The 15412-nt window shown below is 18.4% G+C and overlaps 1 protein-coding gene across 1 annotated transcript; it reads right to left on the minus strand.

Moving 5' to 3' along the window:
- Positions 1-1175: 1175 nt before the first annotated feature.
- Positions 1176-14174, minus strand: LOC147656335 (alpha1,4-N-acetylgalactosaminyltransferase 2-like). Its single transcript, XM_086915805.1, has 4 exons — positions 13973-14174; positions 9728-10109; positions 4846-5056; positions 1176-1445 (listed from the first exon to the last, which is right to left on the minus strand). Exons 1-4 carry the CDS (start codon positions 14172-14174, stop codon positions 1176-1178), a joined length of 1065 nt encoding a protein of 354 aa, XP_086771931.1.
- Positions 14175-15412: the final 1238 nt, after the last annotated feature.

The raw sequence follows: 15412 nt of genomic DNA on the forward strand, positions 1-15412 counted from the left end.
ATATATAAAAATGAAAAAGTGATGAGAACTTATTGGTATTAGACATTCAAAGATATTTTCCATCAAAAAAAAAAAAATAATTTTATATATTTATATAAAATTGTTTTCTTGACAACAAAATAATGTAATTTAAGTTTTTATAGAAACAATAAAAACTTAGATATAAAATTTAAACTATGAAAAAACAAAATAGAAACTTATAAATCAGTAGCTATAACTTATAAATCAAAATCACAAAAAACATTATACGTCATATTGAAATCATTTTGATTTCAATATCCTTAAATTATTTATTTACGTTAAATTTTTTACATTTAAAAAATCACTGCAAAAAATTAATAAGAAATGAATTTAATAAACAAAATTTAAAATATATATATATATATATTATATATATGTATATCATATGTATGTAAGCATCTATGTCATCTATGTCTATATCTTTAAAAAATTAAATTTTCAAAAAAAATTTATTTATATATGTCCAATTTTTATAAACACCAATTAAAGAATCAGAAATAAATAATTAGCACAATAGAAATTTTATTGATTTATTTATCTTTCTAAATTTTATATAATATTATATAATATTATAATATTATATTATATATATCTTTAAATTTTATATATTTCGACGATATAATACATGTAAATCCAAAATTTGTATTTTTGGTAAAAATTTTAATTCTTGTCTATTTTGTCTTTTGATCTAAGATTCTGAAATAAATGTCAAATAATCAATCACAATCTTATATCAGAAGATACCCTCTATTATCCTCTTTATTCTGTAATCAAATCTTTTAGAAACAATATCTCTATTTTTTAAAACAAGCTTAGGTCGCTTGTTATATTTAAAGATCCCAAATTTTTTATATATCATATGCATGCAAATGTAAAATTGCAAAAATTTATTTCTTGGTTTTTTAAATTATTTTTAAATATATTATTGAGGAAAAGATTCTAAACAACATTTTATCTTGACACATAAGTAGTGATCGATCTTCGTTTTTGAGATTTTTACAATAAAAGATTGCTACTATTACATGAAATTTTATTTATATATACATAATATACGTCTATAAAGTAAAAAAATTGTGCATATTTAATAGTAACTCGGGCAATTTTCATTTTAATAATTTTAAAGTCTTAATTCATAAGTTGAAATACTGTAATATTTAAAATATTTTTCCGCAATTATTCAAAATCTTTGGACAATATTTCCTTGCAATAGTCACATATGGGACATCACTATTTACGTTTACTTTTTCACCATTGCTTAATTTATTCCACACATGAATTGTTATTGCTTCTTCTATTTTTTTCATTGTTGCATTTTTGTTCGTTGTCTGAAAATATGACTTCCAGTTCCCATAATGAATTGGATAAAAGGTGGAAGATGGATAAATTTTGAAACCTTTACATCGAATCATGGACATGTCCTGCAACTGTAGACAAATATTTTTGTATATTTATGTTTATAATTTCAATATTAAATTGATTTGATTGATTTAAAATAGAAGTAAGAAATATATAATATAAAATAAAAGTAGAAATGAAATAAATATTATAATTGCAAAATAATTGAAATGATGCAATTATTCAAGAAAAATTATCTTTATTTTCAATATATCCATATTGATGTTTTTGGAATCTGTTTTCGATTATATAGAATTTTAATATTATCGTGATTTATTTTTAGAGAATCGATTTTAAAGACAAGTTTAATATTTAGGATAATGTCAATCAATAGAAAATTTATCAATAAAAGAATCAAAAAAAGTGAATATCCAAGATTAGGAATTTATTCATTTATAAATTATAGCAAAATAATTATAAGATATAATTATCTTTGTGGGTCTAATTCATATAAAGAAGTATACTTTTTAAATTAAAATATTATAATATGATAATGTCATATTTATTTATAATAATTTAATAATGCATCGGCTCGTTCCAAAAAAATCATTTGATTCTAAAACTTTTAACGAAACTCGTGAAATTCATATGAGTTTATAACAATGTAATAAAATTTTTTATTTTTGAATTGAGACTTTTTTTAGATTTATTAGTAATAAACGTGCATGAAATTTATTTATTTATTTATTTTGTGTTTAATAGTTATAAATTGACTTTTTTCAAAAATAATTTATTAAAGTTAATTTGTGATGGTTTCCTTAATCGAAGTCTTTATCTAAAAGAAGATTTTGAAATTTTGCTAGTCTTCAAATATCAGCCTCATTAATAAGCCTCAACATTGTGCAAATACAGAGAAGATGGATATAATCGTTAATGTATTTTTTGATTCTTGAAAAATGATAATTGATCAATTAAAAATACTTTAAAAACATAAAACAAACCAAACGAAAATCGAAAGACAGAAATAAATTAATCAGAAACGAAGCAATATCAATCATCGAAGCAATAGTAATCAACTATCAGTAGCAATATCCTATCAATATATCGCAATCATCTCAAGAAATTTTGCATCATTAATTTGGAATAGAATCAAAACGCTATCAATATGCAATAGATCAATTTTTTAATATATTGATATATTGTTGAACATAATTCTGAATAATTTTTTCCTTTGCATTGTTGCTATTCGCTTTTAGTTCGTGACGTATTTGCAAAAAAAAATTGCTATTATTATATAGAATTTCGTCTATAAATATATATCTATTGCGCCATCAAGTAACTGCTGTTTATCAGTTAAAATATATTTATATAAATATATCACAGCCAATTGGAAAAAATGTAACATGTGAATTAATATCATTATTCTTTGGATTTTCGAAATATAAAAATGAAATATAAAAGAAACAATGGATAATTAAAAATTATAATGATCAAAATTATAATATTGTCACATATACTTCTTATTAATATTTATTACAATGATAGACGAATAAAAATTATATTTATTGATATCAAAGAAAGAATACAATTATATACAAAATAAATAATAAATAAAAAAAATTATTTATTGTCTCGTCGGTCAAAATACATTTATAGTCTCTTGAAATATATTTATATATTATATATATTAATTGAATATTTTAAATTTTAGGTGATATATAACCTAAGTTATTTTTTTTTAAATGTAATTTTTTAATTCAAAATTAAAATTTTTTTTATTTACAATTTTATTATTTTTTTAAAATAATACAATTTTATTATTTTTTTAATTTGTGTAATTCACTTTTTAATAGTCTTCATTCCTTTTTTATTTAAAAACTGTAAATAAAAAAAACATTTAAATAGAAAATTTTATTTTTATTTATATAAAAAGTATTCTTCCACTTAAGAATTAATATATGGAACTCTGATTGTCTGAAACGAAAATTTTTATTTATGTGGATATATTGATTATGATATTTAATAAACTTATTATTATCATTTTTATTTTTAATATATTATTATTATTATTAATTATTACATTTTTAATTATAATTTATTTATAATTATTTACGTTTATATATAAATTAATTTATTTTTAAGAATCACAAATATTATTTCAAATATAATCATTTTTATATGTAATATATAAAATAAAAATAACAAAATAATAATATATATAATAATAATAGTATATTTGGAAATATATCTAAATATATGTATTTAAAAAATAAATAAAAAATACATATTTATTCAAATAATATGAACTAAAAAACAGATTCTATATTATCTGTATTAACATAAATTAAGTAACATAAATTTTTTTAAATTAATGTTATTTTTTATTTAAATTTTAAACAGTTTTTAGTATTGTAAATCTAAAATTTTTTTATAAAATTTTTTATATAATATACTATTAAGCTCTTTTAACTACACTACAATAATCTAAACTTGTAAAAATAAAACTATGTAAAAAATAAGAAAAAAAATTTCTTAATTTCAGAAAAATATTTAAACTATTATAAGAAATTAAATACATTTTCGTTTGCTTTCATATCATCATATCAATTTCATATCATTTTTTTCTTTATAAACATACTTTATTGTAAAATTGCAAATATTCAATACTATTATATTACTATTATACAATTATTTATAATATATAATTATTAATTTTGTTGGAATATTATTTTTATTTCAATTTATTATGATTCTACATTATTAATTTCTTCTGTATTTAAATAAATTATATTTCATCATATACATATAATATATATAATAACTGAAATTCGGATAATTAATGTTTTACCATATAAAAGATATAAATATATTCATAGAACATCTCTGGAGGATTAATTCTAGAAACTAAAACAAGCACAAAAATTGTAAAAATGTGCAAAAATATTGATTGTTATAAAAGTATATTAAGTTATTAATAAATTAAGTTAAGTTTAATTAAGTTATAAATTAAAGTTTGCAAAGTTAGAGGAAACGAGACGATATATATTTCTATCACGCTGTCTTGTTATGTTTCTATTTCAGATCATATAATGAAAATTAAATTGCTTAAGATTTATTAATAAGCCTTAACCAATATTTATAATGTTATAAGAACTAAGCATTTTTCTATTTTTCTTTTAATCCTTGGAATCGATTCTCTAAAGATATCTCACAAATACTCCGAATATTTTTAAAAATATCTCTCTTATATTTGTATATAATTATGTCTAATTAAAAATCAAAATTAATTTTGCCAAAGCATTTACATATATCTTAAGTAAACGTAACAAGAAAAATTGTGAAATCAATCAATTTGATTGTTTTCGTGTATATAATTGTATTATTAAAAAATAGATTTAAAAATAATTTTTTTTTACTATTATTATTATTAATTAAAATTTATATCGAATATTCATTATATTATTAATATGTAAATCTTTTTGTACTCACTTTTTCTGTTGAACAAATTTTTTTTAATATTCTGGTAATTACACCGGGACCATTGTGATTCCAGATATCGCCTCGAAAATTACTTCGTATCTCCTGAATGCATTCATTAGCCATGCGACGACCAATCATCGAAGTGTCGAATCCTATAATTCCTGCAGCCACTTGACTTTCATCCTCAGCACCGGCGAAATTTGCTAAATATTTAATCGGTCTGTCAAAAAAAAAAAAACATTTTGTGTAATATATTAATTGCAACTTTTATAATTTATCATTATTTTTTTCATTCTATATATACATACTATAACATACAGAATAGCAAAGATTCATAAAACACTTGCTGTTATCGATATTTATTATGATTAAACTGCAAATATTTATGCAAAATATTTTAAATATATTTGATAGATACAAGTAAAAAGATAGAGATCAAAGATTTTTTTCTATTAAATATTATGATCTATTAAAAATTTAATATTATAATAATATTAATATTATGATAATTAAATTATAATTTGGATGTTTTACATGATTTTGTACATTCTTATATTTTCTCAATACAATTTAATGTAATTATCTTGTAATTAACTTTCATCGAAATTTATTATAATGCATTCCTTATTTTAAAATTTCCAAACATATTAGAAATAATAATAAAATAATAATACGTGATTAAAAATAATAAAACATTAAAATAATTTATATTTATATAAAAAGAAACAAAATTACGAAATATAAGTCAATATAAAATATTGTCATTCTAAAAATCTTGATGAAAATAATTAATCCATGACTAAAACACGTTGAAATAAACCCATGAACTTGAAATATATAGTAAATAAGTGTAAAGTAAAGAATAATATTTTAAACAATTTTTTTGTTTTATATATAACTGGAGATATGTATATAAATATTATATAATATATAATAATATATATATAATATAATATAATATATAATATATGTATTAATTAAACTTTATTATTAAAATCAAATTTTTATGATTAAAGAAATAGAGATTCTTCGAATATCATAATGCGTTAAATATTTCATGTTTTTTTACATGTGTATTTTATAGATTTATAAGATTTTTAGATGTATAATTTTATATAAATAATTATAATACAATAAAAAAAATACAAAATATAAAGTATTAATATAATACAACAAAAAAGATGACACATATTATTTATTCTTTTTCACATTGATAAATTATTATATATTATTAATAATTATATAAATTTATAATTGTTTTAATGAATCAGTAAAAATTTTCAATTTCAAAAAATAAAAAAACATTGTTTTAAAGTTATATTGTTAAATTATTACCAATAAATAAATATTTTACTATTGTTTTATGAAAATTTTATATTGACATAACTATATTTTAAATGTAATATGTCATTTGATTAATGTTTAAAAAATGAAAAAATAATTGTTTCAATCAAAATAAAATAACAATCAGAAATTGACATATTTATTGTATTTCAATTTTTCTTTTGTAATTATTAATAATTAAGAATCATGAAAAATTCTTTTCCTTTCAAATATTAAACATGAATAAAACTATTTACAACAAATATATAAAATGTTAATATATTCATGAATAATATATTTAGAATATAATATAGTAATATATATATATATATATATAATTTTTATATAATTTTATATATATCTAATTTTTATAATATAATAATATTTTTTTATAATATATTTTTTATAATATTTTTTTATAATATAATAAAATAATTGTATTTTTTTATAATATATTTTATCGTTTTATCTCGTAGACAAAATTAACAATGAAAAAAACACATGTACATTGATTATTAAGATATGAATTTTTTTGTTAAAATAATAATTATATTATAAAGACATTACTTTTTATTTATTAATTAATAATTTATTTATTAAAGATAAACTGATGATTGATCATTATATATCTTAGATTATTAGACAATAATTAGATGCTATATATAGTGTTTAAAATAATTCCATAAATCTCATAAAAATATGAATATCTATGGAGGATGGATTCTAAATCAAAACGATGAAAAAATTCATATATATCTGATGAAAACTTAATTAATGAGTTATAAGCATTTTAAGTTTTATTAGATAGATTTTCTTAGATAGATAAGATAGCGAAAGAGAACACTTAGCTAGATACACGACAGTACTATATTGTTTGTATAGTGAAGCCCCCCAATAAAAATAAATACATTGATATTTTTTTATGTGATTATTACACAATTTTTATTATACATTGATTTTATTGATTTCAAATAATTTTCAGTATAAGATAATAACAATGTACATATTATGTAACTACTTATTTAACAAAAACTTCGAATAAGTTTTAGTAAATTCCAGGATATTAATAATATACTACATTATTCACCACATTATATAGCACATTGTAAGTCTACATCATTTTATGATACAAACATATTATTTAAATCCATAGCTGAATTGTTGTAATAATCAATCTGTCTACTTATCGAAATTCATAAGAGCAAAACACACTCCCATAAAATTTTAGATTAGAAAGATTGAATGTATTTTTCTACACATAAACTTGGTTATTTTCACATGTATAAGAAAATCATTAATGAGACTTGAATAAATTTGAAATTCACAGATCAATTGAAACATTAGTTGAAAAATTTTTGTTTCTATTTTATTATTTTGAATTCAATGTTTTTTATTTCGATATGACATAATATTGATTCATATTATCAATAAATAAAATTCAAATCAACTATTATTTTTCTCTGCATAAGAATAAGAAATATTGTGCAAGTGAAATAAAGATAAAGATTTGTTAGTGATTTAATTGAATATTTAATAATCAGAAATTCAAATTAATTCAAGTATCATTAGTACTTTCTGGATTTTCTTGTACATATGAAAATAATTAAAAAAGCAATTGTGCATATAAAAACACATTCAATCCTTTTAATTTAAAATCTTACAGAAGTATTTTGATTTGCTTCTATGGATTCGTACTGTAGGTTGAATGAAATACAACGATTCATCTATGATTTTAAATGAAATATTATGTAATTATCATAGCTTCAAATTGAAATTTGCTATAATTTGTTCGAGATAAGTTTCTGTTAAATTATATAATTTTGAATTTGTATAATAAAACATTTTTTTTAAACGATATAAAAATGTTGCATAATTATATATATTACACGATATTTATATGTATTGTACATAACCTTATACTGAAATTTATTTGAAATAATTTGAAAAATATATTAAATTTATTTGAAATAATTTGAAAAAAATAAGTGTTTTTACTTTTATTGCTACAAAAGCGATATTGCAATACGGTTCTGCATCCAGTTCTCTTTTGCCGTCTTACTTTATCCAATACAAACTTGAAATGCTTATATCATTAATATCATTAATTAAGTCTTATCAGATATATATATTTATGAAATATATATATATTTTTTTTTTCATCGTTTTGATATCTATCCTCGAAAAATGTATTTTTTTGAATATATATTTGTATATATCTCATATAAAATATATATATTATGGTTGATACGAGATATTTTTATTTTTTCTAGAGATAGATATTTAATATTACAAAAAGCATCTATGAAATAACTAAAAATTTTTTACCTTTAAAAATAATTTTGAATAATATGACATTGTTTAAGTTATTTTATAGAATAAAAAAAATTTGTGATGCCTGAAATATTATTCAATTTATATCATTGAAAATATAAAAAAAATCTAATTTAAAAATCTGAATTAAAACTTGACAATTTGAGTTTGATTTAATTTATTTTAATTTTATAATATTTATATATATTATACTTTTATAATATGTATTAATTTTATAATAGATAATAAATTAAAAAAATATGTATCTATTTTTTTAGAATAATTTTAAAAATTATTTTTTCAAATAATTAATTCCTTAATTTACTATTTTCTCAAATATTCATTTTATCTTAAATTTCATTAATTAATCAAGAATATTATCTTAATTGAAATATATTACTTATTTAATAATATATATTTTATTTTAAAATAATTATTTTTAAATTATTATTCGAAATATATTAATAATAAATTAAAATCATTTTATATTTATCAGCAAAAATACACAAATATAATATTTTTATAAAAGAAAAATCAAAATTATTTGAAATTCAATTTTTTTCTAAATTAATTTAAATATTAGTATAAAGATATCAAATTACAATTAATTGATTCCAAGGCAGTTGTCTTCCTGTTAAGCGAGAATAATGAACTATACTATATGATGTTAAAAAAATATTAGAACATTTATAAATTGAAAATTCTTGAAATAATTTTAAGCAACGTTTTTCTTTGCAAATACTTTCGTTATAACTTTGTTAATGAAGTATTATCAAAAAGCATTAACTAATCATAAAGTGCATTACCGTGATAGTAATGTTACGTGCTATCAGCTAAACAGGAACAAGCAACATATCTCGAAGAAAATATATTGAATATAACATATTTTTTTATCGATATTTTATATCGAATTATATCAATGAATAAATAAATAAATATAATATTTTATACATTTTTTTTGATATGTTGCTTGGACTTGTTGTTATTTAATCGACATAAAGCTGATATTATTGTCGCAGCTCAATTATGTTACGGGCTCCATGATTACTTAATGTTTTTTTATTAATAATTTGTTAATTTTCGTAAAGCAAAATTTTGCATGAAATTCTCAGAAATTTATTAAATTATTTCAATTTACGGATATTCCAACATTTTTGGGACATCTTGTATAGTGTAAAATATATAATTTGTTATATATGAATACAGTAGTATACTTAATTCTACCAATAAATTGCAATGTGTATGAAAATATGCTTACTTGATGACAATAATGTCTAAATCCAAATATATTCCTCCGTATTTCCAAAGTGTCAGATATCTTAAAATATCAGACATATGATTTATTGGCCATTTACTTTTCTTCAATATTTCGGTTTTATACCATGCATCCAGAGGTGTATTTTTCATATAATCTTCGGGTTTGATACGCCTGATATGAATATTCGGATATGTTTGCAATTGTTTGAGTAATTTTCTGAATCGTCTCGAAACCTTTGAAGGAGAGAGGAATAATACATATACGTTCATATCTGGATTCATTTTAGCTGCGGATTCAACGGCGCATGCTTGACGAGGATTCAGTGCTAAATCATTTTCATCAAAACAAGATGTTTCGTGAAAAAAGATATTCCAGTCCGTATCTGTTGTTAATTGAAATAAAAAGAATGTATTTGCAATCATCTGTTTGAAAATTTGTTATATCATTCAAAATATTGTATATTATATATAATATAATAATTATATAATATATATAATATAATAATAATTATATACATATAAATTATATATAATATATAATATACGTGAAAAATTATATAAATTATATAAACCAATTTTTTCAAGCTATTTTATTCGTTTATTTATTTTTATTTTCATTTATGGAATATGTAATTTTCATTATCTAAAAAAAATATGCAACTTTTCAAATAATGTTTTTTTATTTATATTCTATTAAATGCAAAATGATATCAAAAATTTATTTAATTTTAAATAAATATATTAATTATTAAATAAAATATTTTTGCACATATCTCGAAAATTAATCCGTCTATTATATGTATGCATAGGAAAAAATTGTTGACTTTGATAACGTATTTCCAAAGATTATTTTATATAATTATTTTAATTTTTATTTTAATAAATATATAAAATTCTAATTTTCGTATATGATAAAAAAAATCAAATACATTGCATTAATATTTTCAAAAATTTATAGTTATAATGTATTAAAATTAAGATAAATAACAAAATTAAAAGCATAATGCTTTTTATGCAAAATCATCTAATATTAATTAACTGCTTTATAATAATCTTTATAAAAATATATACATTTTGAATATATAAGCAATTTTATGAAATTTTATATTTTGTTTAAGTTTACAAGACAATTCTGTTCTATATTTTATTTATGATTTCATTATTAAAAATTAATTTTAATTCTAACCACTATGCTGCAATCTTATTCTGCGCTGAATCGATAAGATTGAGAATGATACTAAAATGATAGAAGAATTCTAAATCATATAACAAAAAAATTATTGCATTATATATCTCTATTTTGTCTATATATAATTCATTTATAAATAAAATATGATATAATAGCATATCATATCAATATTTTTAATAAATATTATTATATTTATTATATTTTTACCGGTAATATTTTATTATTATATTAGTTTTAATTGTAATTCAATTTTACTATCGCGATGCGATAGTCAATTTTCACATATTCTGCGATAATTGTATATTAATATAGATTAAATATAAAAATAAATCGATTGATAAATTGATTATCTTAAAATAATAAAAATATGAAATAATCAATTATTTAAAACTATCTGATAAAATAACAGTAAAAAAAAAATTGAAAAAATGAAATTTTTTGATTTTTTTTAATATTAATTATTGTTGATGATAATTGTTCGAATTATTGATTTTTTGAGTATGTAGAAATACTTGTTATTAAACACTTTGAACAATTTTTTCTTTGTACTGCCATTTAATTTTCGAGATTTTTAAAAAAAGATTGCTATTATATTGTAAATTTTCTTGTGTAAACGACTACAAATGTTTGTATAAGAGATGTTATTAATGTATTTATTATTATTTGCGATATTATGCTGCCTATTTAGATATTACTAACATCAGTGTAATAATTATATATGTTCGCTGTAGTAATTATCATCATTGAATGTTAAATTAAATCGATGGAAAACAGATTTCTTTTGTGAATTATTTCTTTTAAATACTATACATTTACAATATAAAATCGTTTTTATTTAAAATAACAATATTTGTCACATCTTTACGTCTTTTTATTTGCACATTGTTTTTTTCTATTTTTTCTTGTACTTGATATCTCTTTAAAAATATCGATTTATCTAGAAATAATTAAATCTAACTAAATTTATATAAGCAAAGACATTTGGTCAAATAATTTCTTTTAATTTCTTAAGAATTTAAGGAGATATTTTGTATTGATATTTTGTAAAAAATATATGGAAGATTATATTATATATAAAGAAGATTATCGAGCATGGAAATAAGATGAAAATATGTTTATAAAATGAATTTTTTTATTGAAACTCACAATAAGTTCTACTTATAATGAGTTCTAATCAATGTCTCTTTTCGAATAGTTCTAATTTTTTTTTCTTGATATATTTTCGAGATTTCATTATTTGGATTTCATTAAGTGAAAAAAAAAGAACGAAATACCGTCATTAATACTAAAATTTAGATTTTTTGCGATATTGGCTGCTATTTTATACAAGTAATTTTTGTTATCGGCTGTTTCATTTAATTCGATACTCGATAACGATAGCTACTATAGTGAAAACATTTGTATTAATATTTAAATAAACATATTCATTCAATTATTAACATCTGAATACGCAGTTTTCAAAGTATAATATTAAAATTTATCATTTTTATATCACAATGTTTTAGAATATATATCACGTGTATTTATTCAATATTATTATTTGTATTAAAACATAATTTGCTGTGAAGAAAATATGATGTGTAACATATGAAATAAAGAATGTTTGCATATCTTTGATAATTCCTTCATATCAGAGAACAAAATATTTCTATCTTGTTGAATGTCATTTATTACTTTAATCAATATTATATCTATAAATAACATTCAGTTATATTATTATAAGTATTGAAAAATGGAAATGCAAATTATTTCATAAAAAACATTATATAAATGATATTTTATATTATGAAATATTTCGATTAAAATAGAAAATAGAAATATATATTTTATTGCTTCGAGTGATACATAATTTTAAAAAATAAACTTTTTAAATAAAGAAATAATATTTCATATATGCTACATTTTAATATGAATTCATATAATACTTTCAAGCAGTTTCTAATTTTAATATTTTATAGTACAATATAACGTATTAAAGTTACATTATTATTTATAATATTGTTTATAAAGATATGTAAACCTCAATCTAAATATATGAAATATAAGATTAATATATTTATTTAATTAATTATATATATTCGATAATATTTTGTAAATAACAAACAATTAATACTAAATAATATATTTACGTATAATTTAAACAAAGAAAATAATATTTTCAAAATAGTAATTTGATTTAAGCATGAAATAAAATAGTCAAATTTTCAAATATTTTTTTATGAAAATATTTCAGTTTTTACTATTTTGTCTCAAAATACTAAAATGTATTTTAAATCTTTTCCAGAGTTAGTCTAAACTCTGGAACAAAATATCTAAAACATATTATCGATCTAGATCGATTAATTCTATCAATTTGAAATTTAAACTGTAATTATTTATGCACAATATTATACAATTAATGTACATTAGATCATTATTCTAAAAATTTCAATAATCTAACATTGAATTACTAATTTTTTATTTGTTAGACTAATAAATTAAAAATGATTATTTTTCTTTTTTTTTAAATTAAAATTTTATTCGTATACGAAATTCTTAGAAATATCAAATTTAAAATAAAATTGTTTTCATTTAAAAATTAGTTTTTGAGAAAATTTAATTCAATCAATTCATGGATACGATTTTTCATACTATTTAATCTCGATTTTCTTAAAAACAAAGATTTAAGTGATAAAATTTTTTTTATATTTTTTGTTTCACATGTAAAATAACTTGCTATCGATAATTCATTCGATATCCAAGTATCCAATTAAATTTTATTTACTCAAAAATTTTTATTACACTAAAAAAATTTTTTAATCTCATTTATTCGAAAACGAAGTCTAAGTAAATTTTATTCTATTTTTTAACTTAAAGAAATTCATTTTATCATTAATTATATTAGATTAATAAAACATTATTATATATGCGTAGATATCACCTCTGAGTTTAAACTTAAAAAAGATGTTTTTAATTTAAAAAATCGTATAATGAATAAAAAATTCTTATTAATTAAATTATTTCAAACTTAATGAAAAATTATAACTGAATAATATCAATCAAATTTAATAAACATACCTAATTTCCCATCAATGCTTGGAAGACTGTCCGATGTGCTTGTTTGATTGTAACACAAAATATTCATACTGTCAATGTTTTTTCTTATCGGTTCAAGTTCATCTTCTTCAATGAAGTTGTCATTTAATAATATTATTATATTTTTTATTACCAGGACAATTATGACGATGCAGAGAAAATATAAAAACAATTTCTTCTTCATTTTCTTTCGATGTCTATCGATTTCAATTATCACACTATTTATAGTTCTATCAACGTTTAAATGTTAATTTTTTCAAAAATTAAAAAAATTTTTTTTTCAAACATTATTTTATATTTTTGTTAGATACAATATAAATATATATAAAAAGAATTTATTTTTTTATTATTTCAAATGTTCATTAAATTAAAATTATGTTTTTTTATATATTATCTTTATACACCGTTTTTTTATTTAAATTATATATTATAATTTTATATATTATAAATTATAATTTTATTAGTGCTTTAATCAAGTTTCATATTATAGTCGATTCATTTGATTGTTTTCTTACAATGTATAGTTTTTTTTATATGAATATTGATCATTTCGATACGAAATTTTGTTAAAATAAAGAATGAGTTATAAAAAGTTCACTTACTTAATTATATTGGCTAATAGTTAACCTAAAGTCAATATCGGAATTAATAAATTGCTTTCACAATTGCTTTCACAATACCAATAGTATATAGAATAAAGATAAAATGTTTTCTGTAAATAGCAATCTATTTGATAAATAGCAATATTTTTATTGGAATCTAAATATAAATAATTATAATATTGATTGCGAACAAATTGCGAGATAATTAGAAGTTTGTTACTTCTTTAAAAATAAATTAATTTATTAATTTCGATTTTCCGGAAAATATATTTGACGTCGAATACTTGAAGTTTATCGAAAGATTTACAATGTTTCAAAACTTACAATAATAAAAAATTGAATTTTTTTCATAACTTATAATTTTTTTGTTTTATTTTTATTTATATTGAATTAAATGTTTCTTTTATCATAATGAAATTATTAATATTAAATTCTCTTTCTTTTTTTATATAAACTTAAAATTCAAAAATATAAAACATCAGTGATAACAAAGTAAAACTTTCTCAAAAGGAGATTAAATTTAAAAGAAGAAAGAAATAAATGAAGGAATTATTAATATATCAATTAAATTATAAATCTAATTAATATAATCTATTAATTAATCTATTATAAATCTTGTTTTATGTTGATTTAAAAAATTATCTATAACTTAAAGTTTATCGATAAAATGTATTGAATTTTTTAAGTTAAGCTAATTTATATCTTCAATAAAATTGTAAAATTCTTAAAAATCATTTCATTTACAATAAAGCAATAAAGTTATAATAGTTTAAATTTATTTAAATTTTCGAAATTGATTGCGAATTTTCAAATATATATT

This window comes from Apis florea, unplaced genomic scaffold, assembly GCF_048593485.1.
Source record: "Apis florea isolate Af1SG1 unplaced genomic scaffold, ASM4859348v1 contig_3794_pilon, whole genome shotgun sequence".
Classification (NCBI taxonomy): Eukaryota; Metazoa; Arthropoda; class Insecta; order Hymenoptera; family Apidae; genus Apis; species Apis florea.

What these genes read in the sequence shown, in the direction of transcription:
- LOC147656335 (XM_086915805.1), bottom strand. Translation starts at nt 14,174, where the DNA reads ATGAAGAAGAAATTGTTTTTATATTTTCTCTGCATCGTCATAATTGTC. An exon ending in TTAGACATTATTGTCATCAA is followed by an intron (nt 5,057 to 9,727) that starts GTAAGCATATTT and finishes TTTTTTTGACAG; the next exon opens with ACCGATTAAATATTTAGCAA. An exon ending in AAATTTGTTCAACAGAAAAA is followed by an intron (nt 1,446 to 4,845) that starts GTGAGTACAAAA and finishes ATTTGTCTACAG; the next exon opens with TTGCAGGACATGTCCATGAT.